At 37.0% G+C, this 25,247-nt stretch overlaps 1 protein-coding gene and 1 non-coding gene across 2 annotated transcripts in view; both read right to left on the bottom strand.

Moving 5' to 3' along the window:
• LOC136026556 (secreted frizzled-related protein 3-like) overlaps positions 1-22,706 on the bottom strand; it is a 71,173-nt gene extending 48,467 nt beyond the window's left edge. Inside the window, exon 1 of the mRNA XM_065703241.1 lies at positions 22,565-22,706. Within this exon, the coding sequence (XP_065559313.1) occupies positions 22,565-22,640 (76 nt within the window). The 5' untranslated portion in view covers positions 22,641-22,706. The remainder of the gene's footprint in view (positions 1-22,564) is intronic.
• On the bottom strand, positions 7,636-7,747 carry LOC136026721 (U5 spliceosomal RNA). Its single transcript, XR_010617403.1, has one exon. It is a non-coding gene; the product is annotated as a U5 spliceosomal RNA (small nuclear RNA).
• Positions 22,707-25,247: the final 2,541 nt, after the last annotated feature.

The following is a 25,247-nucleotide window of genomic DNA, read 5'->3' as shown; positions in this document are numbered from 1 at the left end:
AACCCAGCCAAAATCACGGCAGCGCTTTCGGACCCGTGGGAAAATGCCACTTTTTTGTTTCTGTAAATTTTTCTATTTATCACTCAAAGAAGATATATTGGCTCTGGGGCCTGGTAACTGCCGCATATATTTAACACTTATAGATTTTAGTCTATCTTCAATTTGAAAGGGGTGCCTGCCTGCTTGCCTGCTAGAACGGAGCTTTCCACTCGAAAGTAGAAACATAGTTTGATGAAACGAAAGCTTGGCTCTACACAACTTCAGATTCTCCTCTCTGACATAGGCTATATAACTCCACTTCACTTCGTACACCATAGGCTCTGGCTCGTTGACAAGCAAAACCACCCTTTTTGGCCCCAGGCAAGAGTTTTGCGGAGCTTTCCAAAATGTAATGTCATATTCATCAATCCGGCCCGAGGTCCACACTTTCCGTAAAAACCGCACAGGTTAGACCCTTACCAGTTTCCAGGAATAAGCTGAGATCGGCGGCATAGAAAAAAAGGGGGGACAAACCCGACTGTTGCTCTCGCAATACAACTAGGCTGTAGGGCCTAGTTATACTCTAATCTAATCAGCTGTTGTGTAGTCAGCTACCTTAGCTACCATAACAAATACAGTTTATTATAATGTTTTTTTTTGGAGCAGGGTTAGATAAAGTATCACTGTGAAAAGTTTGGTAGCTTGGAAAAAATTGGAGTAGCGAAATGGGTCTATCCCTTTTGCAAATATGTCAAATTGTTTAATGTTTCGATCATCAAAATGGTATAGGATCTTTCAGTGTGATTTTGTTCTATTAGTACTGATTAGATTTTGGTAAAAAAAAGGGATATTTTTCAGGGAAAGAACAAAGAAGAGGATTCTATGCATTTTATATTAGAACATTCCGGGCATAATTTACTCTCGTAATTTTTTTTTTACATTTTAATGAACTTCAAAATTGTTTGCTGATTTTACTGACTATACTTACTTCTAAAAATTGCAAAATGTATATACTCATTGCGGATTTGTCCCTCGCAATGGGGCTCAGCTTTAATTCAGTTCAACTTCGACCAGTTATACTTCTTATTATCTAATGCACCTTTTTTTTTTCTCCTACGTCCTTGTAACTGTCAGAGTACACTCCACACTCCTAAGTAGCCTATTTTGTCTAGATGCAAAATATAGCTACCATGTCTTCAAACATAGTTGACAATGAGGCCGATACTAATTACGGTGAAGATGCAGCTAGTGCGATAGAGATAGGTTGTGAAGAAGATGTGAGAAGAAGAAGAAGAAGAAGAGAAACAATGTAAGCTAAGACAAAATATGCCCGACCGGGGTCCAAATTTCAGTCTAGTTGGCTGAGAATGCCCGAGTTTTCAACTTGGCTTACAAGAAATAAAGTCAGTGACGAAAAGGGATTTTGTACGCACTGTAAAAAGAGCTTTATTTGTGGAGAAACTAAACTTGGTAAACATGCAAAATCTGCAAAGCATCAGTAACTAGTGAGGAGTATAGACTCTGCGAAAAAAGCCACTGTCCCCATCAATCATGTGTCTGTAGTTGATTGTAAAGACGTTGAGACTACAGAAACCAAACTGGTTGGCTTCCTTTTCAAGAATGACTTGGCTTTCTCCCTGATAGAGAAGCTAGTACCACTTGTGAAAAGCCTGCTAAATAAGTCTGTAACTAAAAAGATTGCTCCTGGAAAATAGACAGCAACTAACATTGTTCATGAAGGACTAAGACCTTATTTCAATTAGATGCTTTGTGGAAAACTCGAGTCAACTCAGTTCACGGTCATTATTGATGAGACCACTGATGTCAGTGTGTTGAAACTACTTGCTGTTGCCGTCATATTTTGCAAATCAGAACTTGAAACAAATTTGACCTGCTGGACATGATTGAATGTCCTGACTTAAGAGCAGAGACAGCGTTTGAGATAGTTGAGAAAGCTATCAAAGATAGAAAGACACCACTCGAGAGCTGGATCGACTATTGTTTGGATACATGCAACACCATATTTGGCTCCGACAATTCAGTTTTCAGCAGGATCAAGGCACAGTATCCCTGATAACCTGTGTAAAGTGTAGTAGCCATATGATACATCTAGTACCATCTTATGCCTGTAAGAGGCTACCAAAGGGGTTAGAAGAAGTATGTCGCACCATGTATGCCCATTTCAACGTGAGCGCTAAGAGAAGGAGCGACTTTGTTGCCTTCCAAACATTTACGGACACAGCTATCTATCAAATGCTCTCGCCAGGGCAGACACGGTGGCTCTTACTTAAATTGTGCGTTGATAGGATTCTTAAACAGTGGAGCCATTTGCAACTCTACTTCCAAGATATAACTCTCGAAGACCCTACTCACGCTAACGATCGAGCTGCACAAACGTTGACTAACCCACTTCTGAGAATCCAGTTTGAATTTGAAAGCTATGCTATTGAATGATTCAATGCTTTTAACAAACTCTTCCAGAGCAAGAAGCCGCTCTTCCATCATATAAAATCAGTAGTGGAGCTGCTGATCCGTAAATTGGCAATGAGCTTTATGAGAGCAGCCTACGTCAGAGGGACATTTGTGTTAGAGTTGAACCCTGAAAATTTCAGGATTACTTTGCTCTGGAAGAGGTATATCTTAGGATACACGCGTATGAATCTCTGGAGACGTTGCAGTCAGACTGAAGAACTCGCACTGACGACGTTTCTGTTAATTTGATGTATGAGTGAGCCTATTGTCTTTACGCTGAGGCGATTAATCAGATACAGGAAGATTCATATTTGACGACGAAAAGTTCGTATACGCTGATCTTTTAGACCATATGATGGCTACCGACTCGGCTGCTCCAATAAAACTATCAAAATTTCTTTGCAAATACAAGCTTCCAAACTGGAGTGCTAAAAGAACTCATGACGAGTGGCGGGAAATGCTGGTCTCAGACCTCCCCAAGATTACTGAAACTTGGGACTTCTAAAAGATTTCCGAGATGAATACTGGAAGTCCGAGGTTTGCAAATTTCATGGTTGTGATTAGGCATTTGCTTTCGCTCTCATTCTCAACCGCTGTCGTTGAGTGTCCTAGAAAAACATCAAAACTGATTCTTGGAATCGTTTCTCATCCATCTCGCTAAAGACTTGAATGCAAACGAAGGTAGGGATGAGAAGGATGAACGTTCAATCCAAATCGATTACCCTGGACAAAAAGTGGACCAAAAGAATTATGTCGGTCAAGGCAAACGCGACTGTTGAAGAGTGTCAAACACTAGTTAATATACATCGTGAAGCTATTGTTTCCGGAGCTGATGTCACCACTGACATGTAGTGGTAGCTGATTTCTTTTGTATCCCAGTACCCTCGAAAATGGTTGTTTGTTTTTTTATACAGCATTATATATTATAGTTAATTGATATCCGTATCCGTTCTAGTCACTAAGCGTGTATTTTCTCAAAATTTAGAGGCTTTCAAAGGAGCTAGCTTCCGAGTTATTGGCCTTCATGGGTTTTAACAGATCTATAGTAAAAAATCAAATTTTTAGAGCTCTTTTAGCCCAAAGTAACTGCAGATCGTGGTCTATCACGATAAAAGGACAATCTTTACTGAGTTAGCTTATTTGCCTAATTATTCAGACAACGGGCTAATTCGTATACCACTTAAAAGAATACTATATGTTCGAGCTGTACGATCAGATAGAAAGTCTAGTCTATAAACTGAAAAATGCGATATTCTGGACTATATGAAAAGTATCCGTTAACTTGTAAACATCAGTGTTACAACCCTTTTGGTATCTTCGTGGGGGGGGGGATCATTAGTTACGTTAAAAATACAAAAAGGGAGAAACGAGATGCGAACTCGGAAGAAAACTTTGGGTAAGAACGCACTTACTAATCCGCAATTCGGCTTGGCGATATTTCAGGTTAAATCCAAATAGCCAGCGCAGTATTTGTCAAACCCTTTTATCTATCCCCGTTCACACCACCTTTTTCAAGGGATGAATAAATTTAATTTTTAGCTCCTTTTTTCTTGTTTGACTGCCCACTGAGTGGTGGAATCTTCTTTGAAGGCAGTATTGAACTCCAGGAAGTATTTCAGCAGAGCATACTGTTCTACTTGTAACAACTGCTTACCACAAGAGTTCTATTTGAACAGATTTTTGTTATGGATTTTTTTGTTCTTAGTCGTCAGAATTTTGTTCAACCAAAACGAAGAACTTGCGGACATGAAGGAGAAACACTGATCAGAATGTACTTTAGAGGAGAAATGCACCAAAATGGTACAGTTGTACCACTCAACCACTGTTGATTGCACTAGCAAATATTGGCAATTACAGAGCATAGTCATCAAACTTGACAGTCCAGTTGAAGCTTCATTCAAAGAGGCGGGAGATATCCACCTCTTTATCCGAGAAGCTATTCAAAAATTTAATACGTTTTAAAGAAGAGAAATTGATTTGTTATAGAAACTTGCAAATATTTATATGTATTAACAAGAAAAGTAAGGCAAAAACAAAAGAACCGTCATACAAAAAGATTTGTATTAATTGTTTTGAATATTATTCATTTTTTTTTGTTTTTTATGTCCGAAATCTTTTTCCACAGCCATAAATATACTTTCTTATTTAGTTAGGGTAGTTTGGCTTGTAGACAAGATTGTTGTCAAAGTTTCGACCACGAAAAAAGGTGCATGTAACTTGTTCCGTATGTCTTTTCTGGTATATTCACGAAGAGTTTCAGAATCTATGCATGAATGTTAACCTAGCACTGATTGATTACTTTAATGTATACGCCCTCCTCCTGTCAGATCCACGCCGAATATAATAGAAGATGGGAGAGTGGATAAGCATAATCAGTCTTTCTGCTATAAGCCCATAACTTCACAATTTGTTTTATAGTTTTGAAAAGATTGGATTTTTGTTCATATATGACTCCAATTGTCCTGCTTTTTCAGGGGCTACTTGTCTGACAACCCTAAGCAAGAAACTAGACCTATGTTGCCCGGGAAACGTGAAGTGTTGCGGCAACCTTTGTCCGGCTTCGCCGACTAAAGTGTTGCGAGAGCAACACTTTGGTTTTGTTTCTTTGCTATCGACGAGTAATCACATGATCAAAGGCTATTCCTCAGCGTTAAAAAAGCAACAGCAAAATAGTATAAAAAGAAGGGACTAAATCGACTTTGCAGCCAGCTGAACTTTATCCTTTTCAATCGTAGACATGGTGACGGATGAAAACTCGGAACAATGTCTTATATAATCTAGTTGGTATTATAAAGCTACCCCTAACTTTTAAGGATCAAAATACTACAGATGACATTCCATTAATTATTACGAAACTATCTCATCGTTTTACATTTTCGTTTGTGCTTGTTTCTTCTTTATCGGTTAAATGATGAAGTTGTCAGCCTATAAAAGTTTTTAAAACAGTATGTTCCAACAAGAACACTATCAGTTATCACATGACCAAAGGCTATTCCTCAGCGTTGAAGAAACAACTACTACAAAATAATATCGAAAGAAGGGATTAAATTGACTTTGCAGCCAGTTGAACTTTAACCTTTTTATCGTAGACAAAGTGACGGATGAAAGCTTAGAACAATATCTTATATAATCCAGTTGGTATTATAAAGCTATCTGTAACTTTTCAGGATAAAAATACCTTAAATGACACTATTAATTATGAAGAAACTACTATGACATATTTTTTATCAGCTCCGAGCTATGTTCAAAGAAGAACGTGATCAGTAATCACATGATCAAAGGCTATTCCTCAGCGTTGAAAATAAAAATAACAAAAGAATATCGAAAGAAGGGACTAATTGGCTTTGCAGCCAGTTGAACTTTATCCTTTTCAATCGTAGACATCGTGACGGATCAAGACTTGGAACAATATGTTATATAATCTAGTTGGTATTATAAAGCTATCCGTAACTTTTCAGGATTAAAATACCATAGGTGACACTAATTATTACAAAACTACCTCATTGTTTCACGTTATCGTTTTTACCCCTTGCGTAAACACTTAATTCTATTAGACTTAAAGAGATCAAATACAATAGGCACCTATTTGCGCAAATTTCTAGCCCAAAGTGAACAGATTGTTATCTACAAGTCCCTCTCTCGTGATAGACATCAAGTTCACCGGAAACAAATAAATGGGTACACCAACTAGCAAAAGTGGCAAACCCCTTATTGCCGAAAATGCTTATGAGCAAATAGCTGTTTCTCACCAACAGTGAACCGATTCTTACTTATAAGTCCCTCTCCCGTGATAAGCACCAAGTTCACCGGAAACAAATAAATGGGTACACCAACTAGCAAAAGTTGCAAACCCCTCATCGCTGAAGATGATTATAGCCAACAGCCGATTATTACTTACAAGTCCCCTACACGTCTTACCACTGGAATCAAATTGGTTTAACCATCAAATACACCAGAAACAAATAATAGGTACACCAACTAGCAAAAGTGGCAAACCCCTTATTGCCGAAAATGCTTATGAGCTAACAGCTGTTTCTTACCAAGAGTGAACCGATTCTTACTTATAAGTCCCTCTCCCGTGATAGGCATCAAGTTCACCGGAAACAAATAAATTGGTACACCAACTAGCATAGTTGTAAACCCCTCATCACTGAAGTTGATTGTAGCCTAACGGCAGATTATTACTTACAAGTCCCCTATATGTCTTATCACCGGAACCAAATTAGTTTTACCATCAAATACACTGGGAACAAATAATAGATACACCAACTAGCAAAAGTTGCCAACCCCTCACTGCCGAAGGTAATTATTACCTTACAGCCGACTGTTGCTTACAAGTTATCTATATGTCTCACAATTTGGATCAGCTCATTAAGAGTTATCGATTGCCGTCAAAAAAAAATTTTATCTGTCTTAGTTCAAAAGTTGATTTTTTTTTTTCCGTAGGCCAACTTTCTAAAGTCACCACTTAGAAAGGAGCAAAGGATAAGCTCCAATTTATTTAGCAATGAGAGAACTTTTAAAGTTTATTAGGCATATCTGATACCATTTCTCCCGTAATCCCAAGTTTGAAAAACCAAATGATAAACTCAGCTGAAATCACGAACAGAAATGGGTAGAAATAATAGATGGCAGCACTTTCGGACCCGTGGGAAAATGCCAAATTTTTGCTTCTGTAAATTTTTCTATTTATCACTCAAAGAAGATATATTGGCTGTGGGGCCGGGTAACTGCTGCATATAGTTAACACTTATAGAGTTTAGTCTATCTTCAATTGGAAATTGGTGCCTGCCTGCTAGAATGGAGCTTTCTACTCGAAAGCAGAAAATGGTTTGATGAAGCGAAAGCTTGGCTGCACAACTTCAGATAGTCCTCTCTGACATAGGCTGCATAACTCCACTTCACTTCGCACACCATAAACTCTTTCTCGTGGACAAGCAAAAACCATCCTGTTTGGCCCAAGGTAAGAGTTTTGCGGAGGTTTCCAAAATGTAATTTCATATTCATCAATCCTGCCTAAGGTCCACACTTTCCGTAAAAACCGAACAGGTTAGACCCTTACCAGTTTCCAGGAATAAGCTGAGATCGGCGGCATGGGAAAAAAAAACAGGACAAAATTACAGTGTTACTCTCGCAACACAAATAAGTAATCTTAAAATATCAAAACATTCAACAGTATAGGCTAGTCTGCCTGTCGGCTTTCAAAAATGTTTTAAGACTCATCAAGTACCCCTCCCCACGGTAATCTTTAGTAAAAGGTGAAAGATTAATTCGATTTGAGGAGAGGCCAGAGATATGACAATTGCCAAGGTTGACTTAGGTATATAAAAACAAATCCTAGTAAATCTTGTTTTGTTTTTTTTTTAACAAGGTTCAAAAGCAATAAAAAAATTCAATGTTCAATCAATTAAATACGGACCAAAAAATCATATGATGAGAAAACATATTCAATGAGCAGCAATTCATGGGCAACTTTAATGAAATGGTACTTTAAACTACATCCAAAGAAAATAACATAAATATTCAGGAAACAGGCCCAAAAATTAATTGTAAAGTAACTGAGAAGTTGAACAATTGTTGTAGCCAAGGACCCCCCTACTTAAATATTCCAAGAAGCTTAGCGGTAGCGACGGAATTCTTAGTTTGATACGTTACCAATGCAATTGACTTGATGAAATGTGTTGTGAACAAGGGCATTTCACTGTTTAAGACTAGCCTTTGTGACTTAATCTAAATTTCAGCAATTTAATTTGATTCCTAGTTCAATTTGAAACTTGGTGTAATATAATTAAAGAGTATTTTCAAAAACAAAATGCATCAGGCATTCAATCAGTTTCGGCAATTTAATTTAATTATGGCAATTGGTCATTGATACCATCATTTGCCTTAACGCAAGACTAAGAAAAACAAAATATGTTTATTAAAAGACGTTCAGGAGAAAATTCCAGAACCATTTTCTGTAGAGTATACGCTAAACTCTCTCCGTAATATTTCAAATATTTCAGCTTATTAATTAATAGGTTTAATAGGGCTCTAATCTTCAGTATTAATGGCAATTGATAGATGTAATTTTAATACTTGTCCTATAAAGCAACGGCGAAAACCCTGTTCACTTTGATTTCCATGTGACAACAATAAGAAAAATTTGATACTGTAACATACCATTAATGGAAGAAGCAAATTATTTTTAAATATACAGTTTTTTAATATTATTCTTTGAATACAGAATAAATAATTTTATTACGGATTTGTTAAGATTTTGGCAAAAGAATCGCAGAATATACGATTTAAAGAAAACAAAATCTGGTTTGATAACTCATCGTTACTCCGTTATGTTATGCCTTGGTTTTCCGATTTGGTTACAAAGTAAAAATAAAATTTTGTTTGGCAATGGATTGGGAAAGTGGCGTTGAATATTTGAATATTTGAAACCAATTCCAATGAAAGCAATTGAAGCAAAAGTAGAAGAGTTAGAACCAGAAATTCCAAGGTGCCAATCCCTAATCAAGGTAATCTTTTCAATTAGTAGGCTAGCATGTTTGGATATTCTAAGGTAGTTTGAGCTATAGTAACAAAACAGCAAAAAAAAAATGAATGGGGGAGAAAATTAGGCTATCATCGATTTATTTTGAATGAAGATCTTCGAATATTTATAATATATGAGCGTTAAACTAGTTTTTTAAAGAGATAGCCGAGTTGTTAGCGCGCTAAATTTGATGTTGCTGCTTGTTATTTGGACTAAATGGGGGGTCAGTGGCGTGACTCTGTAAGCTGAGCCAAAGTTGACCCAGCTCTAAATTGGTACCTGGAGAGATTTTGGGAAGGTAAACAAGAAGGGTGCGTGGAAGCACAGGATGGCTAGACCCCAACCCTATTGAACGTCCTTGCTGTAAGGCCCTGAAACATTCGTTTTTAATATTTAGATGCAAATAAAAATCTGATCAAACACAGTAATATAACTTGATATTATATTGCTCTAAAAACCTAAATTGTATCGTTCCTAAGAGCCCTTCACGGTACTTTAATCTCTCTTCTTATCCTATTTTGCAAATACACAACCCCTATTGTAAACGCTCCATGTGTTTCGTCAGGCGTCACTCTTTTGTTCAAATAGATTTCATAGCAAAGAAGCCATGTTAGCGAAATCAAGAGACAGTAAAATGGATGGAAAACAAAGTGTATATATATATTTGAACATTAGCGGGGGGGGGGGGTAGTAAAGTGAAGTGAAGAATTTTTAAAAATGAGCTGAGGATATCTTTTAGGATTTTTTAAAGTTTTTTCGGAATTAAGGAAACGAAATTGAGCATACATAACTGCTGACTTGTACCTATTGCTTAATGAAGCGAATTCATCTAAGGGGGATGTAAGGACAGTTATTTTGAGCCGTCTTCAGACTAGTGAATTTGAAACATTTTTACTTTGCAGTGATTCAAACGACACGCTTTGTCAATTTTGCACCGCTAAAACTTGAAAAGTACGTTTTTTTTTTTGTTTAGGATTTTACATTTTAATGTAGATAAAAGAACTTCAGATTTTAATGTCTCAAGTTCAGTAACGTTTGACAAAATCTGCCGCGCTATTATACCGCACTGTACATAAATTTATAAAACCGTTTGTGGTAACTTAGTTTAAGTATAATAGTGTCCAAAACTCAATTAAACAGGGTTTTGAGATTAATAGGCACATCGAAAGAATCGGCTTTTTATGCTAATTCGAAAACGGTACTTATCTGTTATAGCAACATCACTCAAGAAGTGAAGGTAGGTTAATCCTAATGAAAAATAACAAAACAAGTGGAAAATATGGTACCTCAGAAACAAATTTGGACTTTAAATTTCCACATTATAGGGGATGGGGATTAAGTATAGCGGGTCTCCATGCAAAATTTGTCAGCTGCAATTATTCTACATATTATGAAATAATAATTGTTTTCCAACGTCCTGCTGTCCAAATACTTGAAACCCCCCCCCCCCTAATGTGCAAATATATATTCCAAATTATATAAGTCTAATGTATTCTGTCACCTACCGCTTGTTTTTCACTCAGCGTAAGCTAATCGTCTCTTAATACAGAAAGGTGAAAAACCGGTTATTAGTTTGTTCTCTAATTTTACACAGCGTAATTCTTGAGTGGGGTCGCTATAACAGAAAAGTATCCAAAAGTGTTGCCAATCAAAAGATACGAAGCTGAGAAAATTGCCTGATTTTCGAAAAAGCGGGTAAACACCCTAAAAACTCAAGAAATCTTAACGAAAATTGCACCTTCAGATTCAGCGTATCAGAGAACCCTTAATGTTTGAAGTTTCAAGCTCTCATCAGCAAAACTGTGGATTTTTTTCTGCCAGAAGAATGAATGCGAGCTCTTTTGTTTTTTGTTTTTTCTTTTTTTCGTTTTTTTTTTTTTTTTTCTTCAGGGGTGATGGTATCGAATCGATGATCCTAGATAATCATGAGTGGGTTAAATCAAACAGAAATATAGTGTTATATAGCCCCTTTTTAGTAACAAGATGGACTGAAGGACAACTCGCCCCCCTCCTGCCCTTTTTCTTCTCCAAAAGTCGTCCGATCAAACTTTTTAATACATATTTTGTTTAGTATAGATCCAACGACTAGACACTTAGGAATGAAATCCCCTCCCCAGAGTCCCTGGAACAAACCATGAATTATGAAATTTACTAATTGTTTACGTATAGTATTTGTTATTGGGAAGTGTACATAATTGTGCACAAAATCCTTTTATTTATCTTATATTTCTCTTTATTGACTCAATTTTCCATGTGGAGATATTCCAGGAGAATCATCCACGGTAATTTAAGCGTAGCTGGCATTGTCTGAAGGATTTTTCTGCGGGAGAAATTCTCAGTGGGGAAATTTTCGAAGGAGTAATTTCAAACTAGGGGGAAAGGGGTTTCTGAGAAAAAATTTCCAAAGAAGGGGAATTTCCAGGATGATTTGAAACATGACTATAAATTCAAGATTTTTTTGAATAAAAGTATGCTTAGCAAAATTTTTTTGGCAGAATCATCCGCAATGAATTGTACGGGGAGAATTTTTAGCAGGGATGAAACTGTCTGGAAGGAATTTCCGAGGTGGATATTTTACGTGGGAGCCAATTTAAAAGGAAGAGTTTCCCATGAGGTAAGGCATTTTCTTATTGGTGCCAGATTTCCCTTCAATATCTGGAAAATGATCAGAAATACTAGGCAGCGCAATAGCGCTGCCTAGTTGTCCTCCCCCTACGTTCTCTTTTCCCCAAATGAATCCTATAGAAATTTTTTGGTAGCCATTTTTTTTCAATTAATTTAAAATATTTTTTAACAAAAAAAGTTTTTCAGAGAAAAGTAAAGAGCTTCATTAAGCCGAAAATGAGCAGACACTCACGTAAAATAATCTTTCTAGCGTAAAACGCAGCATAAAAAGCATATACCAAACACACCTAAAAGCAAAAATTTCTAACTCGACCCAGAGCCGTCCGTCCCATAATAATAAAAATAATAATATTAATAATAAAGGTAAATCAAATAATTAATAAATATAGGTCATCAAGACATTTAAATCTTTTTTTTAAGATTCTTTTGAAAGTACCAAACATGAGATGCATCCTAAATGCAAGGTTTTCATTAAAAAGATACCAAGAAATAGGACGTCTTATTCTTTGGTATACAAAGAGAACCCCTTGACAACTGGTTATCAGTTAACTGGCAAGCCTGAGAAATACGGAAAAAACAAGAGCTAAGAGCTCATATGGCACTTGTGACGAGGCGAGAAGAGCTAAGAGCCAAGAGATCATATGGTATGAGGTCTAACAAAATTCTATAAATCAATAGATTGATTTAAAAAGGAAAATAAGAGGCTTAATGCCGGTCAGGATTTAAAATAAGAGCTCTGAATCACGATGTCCTTCTAAATATCAAATTTCATTAAGATCTAATCACCCACTCGTAAGTTATAAATACCTAATTTTTTCTAATTTTTCCTCTCCCCTTAGCCCCCCAGATGGTCGAATCTGGGAAAACGACTTTATCAAGTCAAATTTTGCAGCTCCCTGACACGCCTATCAATTTTCATCGTCCTAGCACGTCCAGAAGCACCAAACTCGCCAAGTCACTGAACCCCTCCGCCCAACTCCCCCAAAGAGAGCGAATCCAGTACGATTCTGTCAATCACGTATCAAGGACATTTGTTTATTCTATCCACCAAGCTTCATCCCGATTCCTACACTCCAAGTATTTTTCCAAGATTTCCCCCTCCAACTCCCCCCAATGCCAAACGATCTGGTCGGGATTTAAAATAAGAGCTCTAAGACATGAGTTCTTTCTAAAAATCAAATTTCATTTAGATCCGATCATCTATTCGTAAGATGAAAATACCCCAATTTTCACGTTTTCCAAGAATTCCGGTTTCCCCCTCCAGCTCCCCCCAACGTCCCAGGATCTGGTCGGAATTTAAATAAGAACTTTAAAGCACAAGATCCTTCTAAATATCAAATTTCATTAAGATCTGGTCACCCTTTCGTAAGTTACAAATAACTCAATTTTCAAAATTATCTCCCGTCCAATTCCACCAAAGAGAGCAGATCCGGTCCGGTTATGTCAGTCACGTATCTTAGACAGGTTTTTATTCTTCCCATCCAGTTTCATCTTGATCTCACCGCTTTAAGTATTTTCTAAGATTTCCGCCCCCCCCCCAACTGCCCCTCCCAATTACGCTTGATCCGGTTGAGATTTTGTAATTTAAAAATACGTCATTTTTTCTTATTTTTCAGAATTAACCCCCCCCCCAATAGATTGGATCCGTTCCAATTATGTAAATCACGTATGTAAGACTTCTGCTTATTTTTCCCACCAAGTTTCATCCCGATCCCTCCAATCTAAGCGTTTTCCATGATTTTAGGTTCCCCCACCCCAAACTTTCCCCAACGTCACCATATCCAGTCAGGATTTAAAATAAGAGCTTTGAGACACGATATCTTTCTAAATATCAAATTTCATTGAGATCCGATAACCCGTTCGTAAGTTAAAAATACCTCATTTTTTCTAATTTTTCAGAATTAACCCCTCCCCCAACTACCCCAAAGAGAGCGGATCCGTTCCGGTTATGTCAATCATGTATCTAGGACTCGTGATTATGATTTCCACCAAGTTTCATCCCGATCCCTCCATTCTAAGTGTTTTTCAAGTTTTAGGTTTTTTTCAAGTTTTAGGCCCATCGCCTAAAGTTCTTTAAAGTTGTGCTTTAAAGTTCTAATTTTAAATTCCGACCAGATCCTGTGACATTGGGGGGAGTTGGAGGGGGAAACCGGAAATTTTGGAAGACGTGAAATTTGGGGTATTATAGGCAGGGGGTGGGGGTAAGGTTAGGTTTTTAACCCATTTCTGAGATATATTCTCTCCCCCTCCCCTAATTTGCAAATATATAGCCCCAATTATACTATTGTATAAACTAAAGTATTATATTTACATCATGTTTTGGTGTATTTCATTATGATTAACATAACTACACTTCCTGAGTAGGTTAGGTATTATACATAAGTACCAGTAATTTTCTTTCAAAAGGCCACAGACTAATAGAACCAATTTTCGTTGTTTTTTAAGTTAATCACCCCCCCCCCTAAAAAACGAACCAAGAGCCTGTGTATGTACCTGCAGTCCTTTGAGTCTGCAAGGCTATGGAAATATTCAACACCCGACTTTAGAATAATATCAAAAATGATTACCTTGCCCTTTTGAATTATCGATACCGTTCTTTATAGGTAGGAATTTTTTCATACATTTCAGTTACAATTTTATCCTTATCTTTTGACATAGATTCTTTGAATGACCTGCTCATCAAATTCATGGAAAACGTTTTAAATACGTATTTTAATTGCGCATTTTAAAAGGCGGCCTTTGAAACAGGTGAGCAATAACTGGGGTCCGTGTTGTCTGTGCCCAAAGGACATGGGAAGTAATTAAAAGTCAATAGCTAAGTTCATGAATGTAAAATCATCATTGATGACTGTCACAGTGTAAAAATATTTTCCCTTTACTGTGCTGACTGCATAGATGACTGGAACAGTTACATCCGCAGGACTTTGCTTCTTAGGGAATTCCAATTTCGTCAGCAATAGTTACAGCTTAGGGGTATAAGCCTAGAGAAGGAAACATGTTAAGAAAACATTTCATAATACGCAAATAGCTGTAGCTAACACCTTTTGCATGGATCCCCCCTATACTTTACCGCCAACCCACCTTCCCCTAAAAAGCAAATATATAGTCCAAATTATATAAAACCAATGCATTCTGTCACCCATCACTTGTTTTCCGGTTCTTCTTTTAAACAGTTAATTCAATTAATAAGTACAAGGTATGAAACAAGAGAGACGCATTGGGAGAATAGATGGGAAATATATAATTTTGACTGTATATTTACACATTAAGGGGGTGGGGATAAAATATAGGGAGTTCCATGCAAAATCTGTTTGTTACAATTGTTATGCATATTGTATTCTTATCATGCTTCCTTCTCAAACATGTTTCCTTCTTAACTCGCAAGTTAAAAATACCTCATTTTTCTAATCTTTCAGAATTAACCCTCGCCCCCACTCCCCCAAAGAGAGCGGATCCGTCCCGGTTATGTCAATCACGTATCTAGGACTTGTGCTTATTTTTCCCACCAAGTTTCATCCCGATCTCTCCACTCTAAGCGTTTTCAAAATTTTAGGTCCCCCCCTCAATTCACCCCAATGTCACCGGATCCAGTCATGATTAAAAATAAGAGCTCTGAGACACGATATACTTCCAAACTTCAAATTCTATTAAGATCCGATCACTCCTTCGTAAGTTAAAAATACCTCATTTTTCTAATTTGTGCAGAATTAACCCTCCCCAACTCCCCCAAAGAGAACGGATCCGTTGCGGTTATGTCAATCACGTATCTAGGACTTGTGCTTATTTTTCTCACCAAGTTTCATCACGATCCCTCCACTCTAAGCGTTTTCCAAGATTTTAGGCCCCCCCTCAATTCCCCCCAATGTCAACAGATCCAGTCGGGATTTAAAATAAGAGCTCTGAGACACGATATTCTTCCAAATTTCATTGAGATCCGATCACTCCTTCGTAAGTTACAAATACCTCATTTTTTCTGTTTTTTCAGAATTAACCCTAGCCCCCCCCCCAACTCCCCAAAAGAGAGAAGATCCGTTCCGGTTATGTCAATTATGTATCTAGGACTTGTGCTTATTTTTCCCACCAAGTTTCATCCCGATCCCTCCACTCTAAGTGTTTTCCAAGTTTTAGATTTCCCCCTCCCAACTCCCCGCCCCCGTCACCAGATCCGGTCGGGATTTAAAATAAGAGCTCTAAGACACGATATCCTTCTAAACATCAAATTTCATTGAGATCCGATTACCCGTTCGTAAGTTGAAAATACCTCATATTTTCTAATTTTTAAGAATTACTCCCCCCCAACTACCCCAAAGAGAGCGAATCAGTTCCGATTATGTCAATCATGTATCTGGGACTTGTGCTTATTTTTCCCATCAAGTTTCATCCCGATCCATCCATTCTAAGTGTTTTCCAAGATTTTAGGTTTCCCCCCTCCAACTCCCCCCAATGTCATCAGATCCGGTCGGAATTCTAAATAAGAGCTCTAACTCACAATATCATTCCAAACATCAATTTTCATTAACATCCAATCACCCGCTCATAAGTTGAAAATACTTCATTTTTTCTATTTTTTCCGAAAAAACCGGCCCCCACTCCCACCCAGATTGTCAAATCGGGAAAACGACTATTTCTAATTTAATCTGGTCCGGTCCCTGATACGCTTGCCAAATTTCATCGTCCTAGCTTACCTGGAAGTGCCTAAAGTAGCAAAACCGGGACTTTAGGTTTCTCCCCTCCAACTCCACCCAATGTCATCAGATCCGGTCGGGATTTAAAATAAGAGCGCTGAGGCACAATTTCATTCCAAACATCAAATCTCATTAAGATCCAATAACCCGCTCATAAGTTAAAAATACTTCATTTTTTATATTTTTTGCGAATTAACCGGCCCCCCACTCCCCCCCCCCAGATGGTCAAATCGGGAAAACGACTAGTTCTAATTTAATCTGGTCTGGTCCCTGATACGCTTGCCAAATTTCATCGTCCTAGCTTACCTGGAAGTGCCTAAAGTAGCAAAACCGGGACCGACAGACCGACAGACAGACAGACCGACAGACAGACAGACAGACCGACAGAATTGGCGATTGCTATTTGTTACTTGGTTAATACCAAGTGCCATAAAAATATAAGAAACTTGACTTAGCAGCACTTAGGCCAAAGCAATTAGCATCAAACCAATGGATGACTCTTTCAAAAAGGTCAACTTTTTGGGATGCATCCTATTTGGGATGAAACTATTCAAAGCAGACTGTTATATGGATTTCATAGAAGAGTCTGCTTTGAATAGTTTCCCCTTAAAACACTCTCTCTGGTTTCGTTTCGTTGATGATATTCTTGCTGTTTGGGAACATGGTCAGGGCTCTCTAAAAGATCTTTTGGCACATTTGAATTCTTTTGATTCGAATTTTCAATTTACAATAGAACTAGAAGATTCAGGAAAGCTCCCTTTCTGGGATGTTTTGATTATAAAAAATATTCCTAGCCTTGAATTTTCTATATATAGAAAACCTACCCATAATGATCGGTATCTACATTTCTCGTCAAATTATCCTCCTTGTGTAATAAGAGGGATAGTAATTTCTTTAGTCGACAGGGTTCTAAAAATAAGTTCACGTAATCACGTAAAATCTGAGTTAGATTATGTTAAAGATATTTTATTCTGAAATGGCTACCCAATCAGTCTCATTGAAAACATAATAGATAGACGATTAAAAAAAGTAAAACAGGAAAATTGGGAGCCCGTCCCCCTTGATTCAGTTACACTGGCAATTGAGAAACAAAACTTTCACTACATTACCATGCGTCTCGAAACTCAGCGACAAACTTAGAAAAATTTAAGAAAAACATAATCTCTCTGTTTCTTTCAAAGCTAAACAAAAAGTTGACCACTTTTTCAACTTGGGAAAGGATAAAACGGACCCTATACTAGGTAATGGTGTCTACAGAGTCCCGTGTTCATGTGGAAATTGTACATTGGCAGGAACCATCGACAACTAGGGGAACCATTGCATGAACACAAAATTTCAATAGATAAGTCGCTGAGATTGGAGAATAAAAATGACAACTTTGATTCAGCTCTGGCTCAGCATATATACGAAAATCCTGACCATTTAGTTCTTTTTGAAGAGGCAACTTTAATATCTACCGTAAATGGCCTACCACAATCTTTTAAAGAGGCAATTGAGATAAAAAAAAAACCATATAAATAGATGTTTGGCTATAGAGACACGGGAGATATTTCCTTAAGCCCAATTTGCAACAATTTAATAATAGAAGACTATGAATATTTTCGCCCAGTCTAATTTAAGACAACCTGTCCCCATATCTAATGAAAACCGAAATTGTAGACAGGCGAAATCTGTTGCAAGGCAAAGGATACTTATTCAATCTAATTGGTAACTTCTCTTTCATTGATTTCAAGTTGGTTTTTGTTTGGTTGATTCAGTGTCTTTTTTCCTCTCGTACAGTTCACTTAAGAAGGTTAGATTTTGTTGTTGTTTCCTCTTTGTTTCTTTTTTTTCTTTTTCCTCTTTCTTATTTTTGTCTTTTGCACTGAGGACGACTTGGCCAGGTCCTTGTCGAAATATTTGCTTGTTTTTCATATTTTGCTACTGGCTGATAAAATCCTCGTATTTGATTTTTCTATTTTCATTTATTGTTTCCTTTCTTTGTTTTCACTCGTCATGCATAGCCAGTATGGTCTCAGAATGTATTTATACCAGTAGTTACATCAAAAGAATTGCATTTTAATGCTGATTTTAAATATATAAGTTTCATCAAGTTTAGTTTTACCCATTAAAGGTTACGACCCTGAGAAAATTTGCCGAATCTCATCTTATCGAATCTTAATGAAAATAACACCATCAGATTCAGCGTATCAGAGAACCCTACTATAGAAGTTTAAAGCTCCTATCTACAAAAATGTGGAATTTTGTATATTTTGCCAGATGACAGATCACGGATGTGGGTTTATTTGTTTGTTTTTTTTTCCCCAAGGGTGATTGTATCGACCCAGTGGTCCTATAGTGTCTCGAGAGGGCTAATTAAAACAGAAATTAAAAATTCTAGTTCCCTGGTTAAGTGACAAAAAAATTGGTGGGCATCTAGGCCCCCTCCCACGCACATTTTTCCCCAGAGTCACCGGATCAAAACTTTGGATAGCCATTCTGTTCAACTTAGTCAAAAACCTAACAAGGCTTTGGGGACAATTTACTCCCCTACAGTCCCCGTGGGAGGGGCCGCAAGTTGGAAACTTTGATTATTGTCTACATATAGTAATTGATATTATAAAATGTACAGACGTTTTCAGGGGGGAATTTTTCGCGTTGGGGTGGGGTGGGTTGGATGAAGGGGGTTACGTGGAAGGATTTTTCCATGGGTGACTTTATCACGAGGGAAGAAAACTTCCATGAAGGGGATGCAGGATTTTCTAGCATTATTTAAAAAAAAAACAATGAGAAAATAAATGCATTTTTTTCAACTGGAAGTAACGAGCAGGCTTAAAACTTGAAACAAACATAAAATAATACTTATATAAGGGGGTTTGTCTCCTCCACAATTCCCTGCTCTTTACACTAAAGTATTTTTGGTAATTTCAACGATTTATTCTATGGCCTTTGTGATTCGGGGGTCATTCTTAAAGATGTGGGACAAAATTAAAGCTTTAGTGTAAAGAGTGAGGTATTGGCAAAATTTAAATTTCGTTTTATTTAGTCATGTGCGAGGGGACAACCCCTTTTGTATACGAAATAATTTCTGTTCGTTTTATGTTTTAATAAAAAAGAAGGAATTCAACTTCAATAACTCTTATGGACCACATGGAGAAAGAGAGAGAGAGAGAGAGAAAGAAGAAGCGAAAAAAATACGGCTCTAGTGTTTAGATTTTTTTTCTCTAGAGGCATTTCATTTTGAAGGGATTGCTTTATAAGCTTTAAAGGGGACTCATTGCATTGGAAATCAGAAGTTCTACTGCCCTTTCCATGGGTAAAAAGTGATCGGAGGGCAACTACCCCTAACGCCTTTCTCCCCCCTTCCAAATACATTCAAAAAAATTTCATATAGCAATTGTATTGAAGATAGTTCAAAGATCAAATAAAAAAGAAAAAACTTAAAGTCGACACAACCCCCAAGGACCTGGGGCAGGCATAATAAGTTATGCCTTGGGGCATATATGGTTCCAATAGAAGGGATGCTCAATTTAATTTTAGAGAGGGCTCATTTGATTGGAAATTCAAATTTTTAGTTCACTTTTAAAGAGTCAAAAGAGATCGGAGGGCAACGAGCCCCCCCCCCATTCGACACCCTTTTTACCCCAAACGCATCTGATAAAATTTTGAGATAGCTATTTTATTAAAAATAGTTCAAATGTCTGATAATAAAAGGTTTGGGGTCGACACTAGACCCCAGAACCCTGGGGCAAGTGTTTTAAGTTATGCCCTGGGGACATATTCGGTTTTTATGACAGGGACGTCGCATAAACTTTGGAGGTGGTTCATTTGATTGGAAATCGAAAGTTATAGCTACATTTTTATTATTCAAAGCGATCAGAGTGCATCTATCCCCCTTCCCTTTCCCCACCCACCCACACACACACTCTTTTCCCAAAACGCATCCGATCAAAATTTTGAGATGCCCAGCTAGTTCAAAATAGTCCAATGATCAGATAGCAAAAATGTTGGGGTCAAAATCCCCAAGAGGCCGGGGAAACGGTTGTAACTTATACAGTTCTTATGGCAGAAGTGGTTCTATAAATCTAGGAGAGGACTTAAATGATTAGGGTTGAACCTGAAGACTGATGAAAATACTGGCAAGAAATATGCTTCTTTTTAGTAGAAAGCCAAAAATGTGTCCCTTTTCCCATGTTCTTATGACTAGCATTTCTATGGTATAATTCCACCCAAATGAAACAGAAAAGGCGAATTTCTCTTCGAAAGAACCCCTTGGTGTGGCATTAAAGCTGAACTAGTAATAAATTAAATAACATATTTTATGAAAAGAAAGCAAAGAGCAATATTAAAATAAAGAAGCTTATTTAGTGTCCAAGGAATGGGCTTAGGGGAAAAGTCTAGAAGAGTAGAAATATAATTCAGCGGAGCAAGATTAAAATATTAGAAGCCACAGCAATGAGGTATGGGTAGTTCAAAAGACGGAGAATGATTTTGTGGATGTTTTCCAAAGATCACCAACACATTATTTTCGTCACCCGACTGACTAACCAATAAATTCTACGGAAAATATGGCTCAATTCAGCTTTCTGAAATATCTATTTTTTCAGTATCTTTGAAAGACCAAACAATTATGTCTATAGTAATAAAATGACTCCCCAAAGTCCGTGAGGAGAGGCCTGTATGCTATGGATTTTGCTCATTATTTACGTATAGTATTTGTCATTGGATAGTATACAGACATTTTTTTAGGAGGGGGGATTTTGTGCTTGGGGTGGATTTCCATAGGGAAAATGGGGAGAAATATTTCTAGGGGGTGAGTTTTCTGGGGGCAATTTTACTCTGAAGAAATTTGACAGAATTCCTTTATGAATTGGTTTTTGATTACCCTTGCCAACTCAATTTTACATGTGGAGATGTTCCAAGGGAATTATATGGAGGCTATTTATCGCGAGTTTTGGATTTTTGGAGAAAAATGTCCTCAGAACGGGCATTTCCTGAGTGATCGTGAAACCGATTAGAAATTACAGTCTTTTTCAAATGAAACCAAAGAAAATTTTTCAGGCTGAATCGTCTGGAAGAAATTTTAGAGGATGGGGGGGTTCCTCGGGGAGGAACTTTCTGGAGATAATTTGACAGGTTTGGGGCGCACTTTACATTGGATGAAATTTCCAGGAAGGAATTTTTCTTGAGAGGAGGGGTTATATTTTATGAAGGTGAGCCAGAGTTACCTGCATTATTTGAAAAAAGATCAGAAATTAAATCAAAACAACCTATTTTTTACCTGAAAGTAAGGAGCAACATTAAAACTCAAAACTAACAGAAATTATTCCGTATATGAAGGGTTGTCCCCTCCTCAATACCTTGCTCGTTACACTAAAGTTCGACTGTTTGTCCCATTTTATTAAGAATGATTATTGAAACACAGGGACCATATAATTAAAATAGGAATATTTTCAAAAAGTATTAACAGCCTTAGCGTCAAGGAAGGGGCAAACCTTCGCATGCGGAATAATTTCTGTTCGTTTTTGTTTTTATGTTGTTCCTTACTTTTAATTAAAAAAAAATGTGTTTTCTTTTGTTTAACTTCTAAATTAAGTTGACATTTCACCTGTTGAAAACTAGTTTAAATATTCCCGAATTATGGAATCGTAGTAGTCTTTTCGTCACTCAGGATTTTCTCTGTCTCACAAGACACAATTTTAGAGGCTATCACTAACTTTTTAGGTTCAGTATTGGTATTAAAAACTAAGGAAGTCGGTTAAGACCTATTTGAGAAAAATCCCACTGAATAACTACGGTCAATACTCTTAATACGGTATACTCTTAATACGGTAATATTCTTAATACGGTAATACGTAATACGGTAATACTCTTAATACGGTAATACTGAATAACTACGGTTAACGGTTAATAAATACGGTTAATACGGTAAATACGGGTAATAACAATGGTTAATACTCTTGAAGAGTAGTAAACTTCTAAATCATTAGCATCTTTTGCCATCATTACAGCATCGTTTCACATGGTTATAACGCCTTTTACCTTTATCATGGCGTAGTTGTCAAGCGGTGACTAAGTAACAAATATAATGTATTTGGAATTTGAATTAAGAAATTGATACGTTACAAAAATAAGAAAATTGGGTTGGTTTTACTCCACTATGATCTAAACACGTTTAGTAAGGAAGGGGATGGGATTCGAAAAAGAACATTAAACCCTCAAAAGGGCCATGAGTAGGAAAAGTTCGCGAAAGACCTCCCATATCACGGATAGTCCTGCAGCACAGAAAAAGACTTACCTTCTTTCTTTGCAGATAAAGGAGGAGTTGTAACACAGCTAACTACAAAAACCATTATCAATTTTTTATTATTCATAGAGCTTCCAGGAAAAAATAACTCAACTGCACACTCTTCTTTCTTTGTGAAGTAGCGAAATCGGAAACATCGATACAATAAGAAGCCTTATATATTAATAGAATCTCAGAGATAGGACGACATGTAAATACGTTATTATGTCAAGAAGTCAGAACTATGCATCAATTAAGGAATGGATAAAATAAGGATTCCTATGATACTTCTTGGGGCAACCCACCTTGGCCTTTTTCCAAAAAGAAGCTTTGAAGTATCTTGGTAATTTGCTTATTGTTTTCTGTTAGTGTATTGCATAGCCACACGACTAACATTCCAAGAAAGGTGATTTTCCTACCAGGGAGAAGGACTGCAAGAGACTTATAATCTTCTTTTCTGAGTCTCTTCAGAGATGTGTAATGTATCTTATCGCGGTCCCGTCCCCTTCTTGAAGAACCATGTCTTTTAGAACGTTGCTTTTGTATTCTACAGTTTACTAACAGTAAAAAAGGCCAAAGAACTGATCTCTCTGATTCAGGTCAAAACTTGTATTCTCAAATCCTTGGTCTAAGGGGATCACAATGAAGATGAGAAAAATTGCACTGTGTTCCTTAGGGAGCGGAGACCATGCTCCAGGGCAATCTTGATCACAGCTATTTTTATCACAGAACTCTAATGCTTTGTTTGCGATAAATGTGGATAGATGGTATCCAAGCTTAGTTCAATCAAACAGTTCGTGGTAACGAACTGTAATAAGGAGTGACCCGGCTCCATTGTAACCAAAACTCTAAAAAATGGAACTTTGATATCCATAGCTACATCAACAGAATTGAATTTTAATGCTGATTTTAAATATATAAGTTCAATCATGTTTAGTCTTACCCATCAAAAGTTACGAGCCTGAGAAAATTTGCCTCATTTTAGAAAATAGGGGAAACAACCCCTAAAAGTCATAGAATCTTAACAAAAATCACAGCATCAGATTCAGCGTATCAGAGAACAGTTTTGTAGAATTTTCAAGCTTCTATCTACAAAAATGTGGAATTTTGTATTGTTTGCCAGAAGGCAGATCACAGATGCGTCTTTATTTGTTTGTTTTTTTTGTTGTTTTTGTTTTTCCCAGGGGTGATCGTATAGACCCAGTGGTCCTAGAATCTTGCAAGAGGGCTCATTCTAACGGAAATGAAAAGTTCTAGTGCCCTTTTTAAGGGACCAAAAAAATTGGAGGGCATCTAGGCCCCCTCCCACGCTAATTATTTTCCCAAGGTCACTAAATTAAAATTCTGTGATAGCCATTTTACTCAGCGTAGTCAAAACACCTTATAACTATGTCTTTGGGGATGACTTACTCCCCCACAGTCCCCGTGGGAGGGGCCACAGGTTACAAACTTTGACCAGTGCTTACATATAGTAATGGTTATTTGGAAGTGTAAGGATGTTTTCAGGGGGATTTTAAGGTTGTGGGGGAGGGTTGATAAAAGGAGGATTTGTTAGGAGAACTTCCCTTGGAGAAATTTGTCATGGGGGAAGAAAATTTTCATGAAGGGAGCGTTGGATTTTCTAGCATTATTTTAAAAAAATGAAAAAATAAATATGAAAAAGTTTTTTTTAGCTGAAAGTAAGTAGAAGCATTAAAACTTAAAACGAACAGAAATTATTACGCATATGATTGGCTCACCTTCTTGTAATATCTCGCTCTTTATAGTAAATTATTTTTAGTAATTTCAACTATTTATTTTACAGCTTTTGTGATTCAGGGGTCATTCTTAAGAAATTGGGAAAAATTTAATCTTTAGTGTAAAGAGCGAGGTACTGACGAGGGGGTGAACCCCTTCATATACGTAATAAAAACATGAAAATAGAGAAGTTCGTTAAGTAAGCTTATTTGTAAGTTACGTATATCTTTTACTAATAAAAACATTCGTAAAAAATTATAAGTTCTAGTTGCCTTTTTAAGTAATCAAAAAATCGGAGGGCAACTGGGCCTCCTCCCCCGCTGCTTTTTTCTCCAAATCGTTCGATCAAAACAATGAAAAAGCCATTTAGCCAAAAAAATAAATATGCAAGTTTCGTTTTAATTATTCATCTGCGGAGAGCAAAAATCAAAACATGCATTGATTCAAAATGTTCTGAAATTAAATAAAAAAACAAGTTTTTTTAACAGAAAGTAAGGAGCAACATAAACACTTAAAACGAACAGAAATTACTTCGTATATGAAAAGGGCTGCTTCCTCATCAACGCCCCGCTCTTTACGCTAAAGTGTCTTACTGTTTTAAAAAAGTAGAGTCAAACAGTTCTTGGTAACACACTGTAGTAAGGAGCGACCAGGCTCAATAGTAACCAAAACTCTAAAAACGAAATTTTGATACCAATAGTTACATCAAAAGAATCGCATTTTTATGCCGATTTTAAATATATTCATCAAGTTTAAACTTACCCATCAAAAGTTACGAGCCTGAAAAATTTGCCGTGTTCTATAAAATAGGGGGAAACACCCCCTAAAAGTCATAGAATCTTAACGAAAATCACATCATCAGATTCAGCGTATCAGAGAATCCTACTGCTTAAGTTCCAAGCTCTTATCTACAAAAATGTGGAATTTTGTATTTTTTGCCAGAAGACAAATCACGGAT

Source organism: Artemia franciscana, chromosome 4 (assembly GCF_032884065.1).
Source record: "Artemia franciscana chromosome 4, ASM3288406v1, whole genome shotgun sequence".
In the NCBI taxonomy this organism is placed as follows: Eukaryota; Metazoa; Arthropoda; class Branchiopoda; order Anostraca; family Artemiidae; genus Artemia; species Artemia franciscana.
This window is presented reverse-complemented; position numbering and strand designations above follow the sequence as displayed.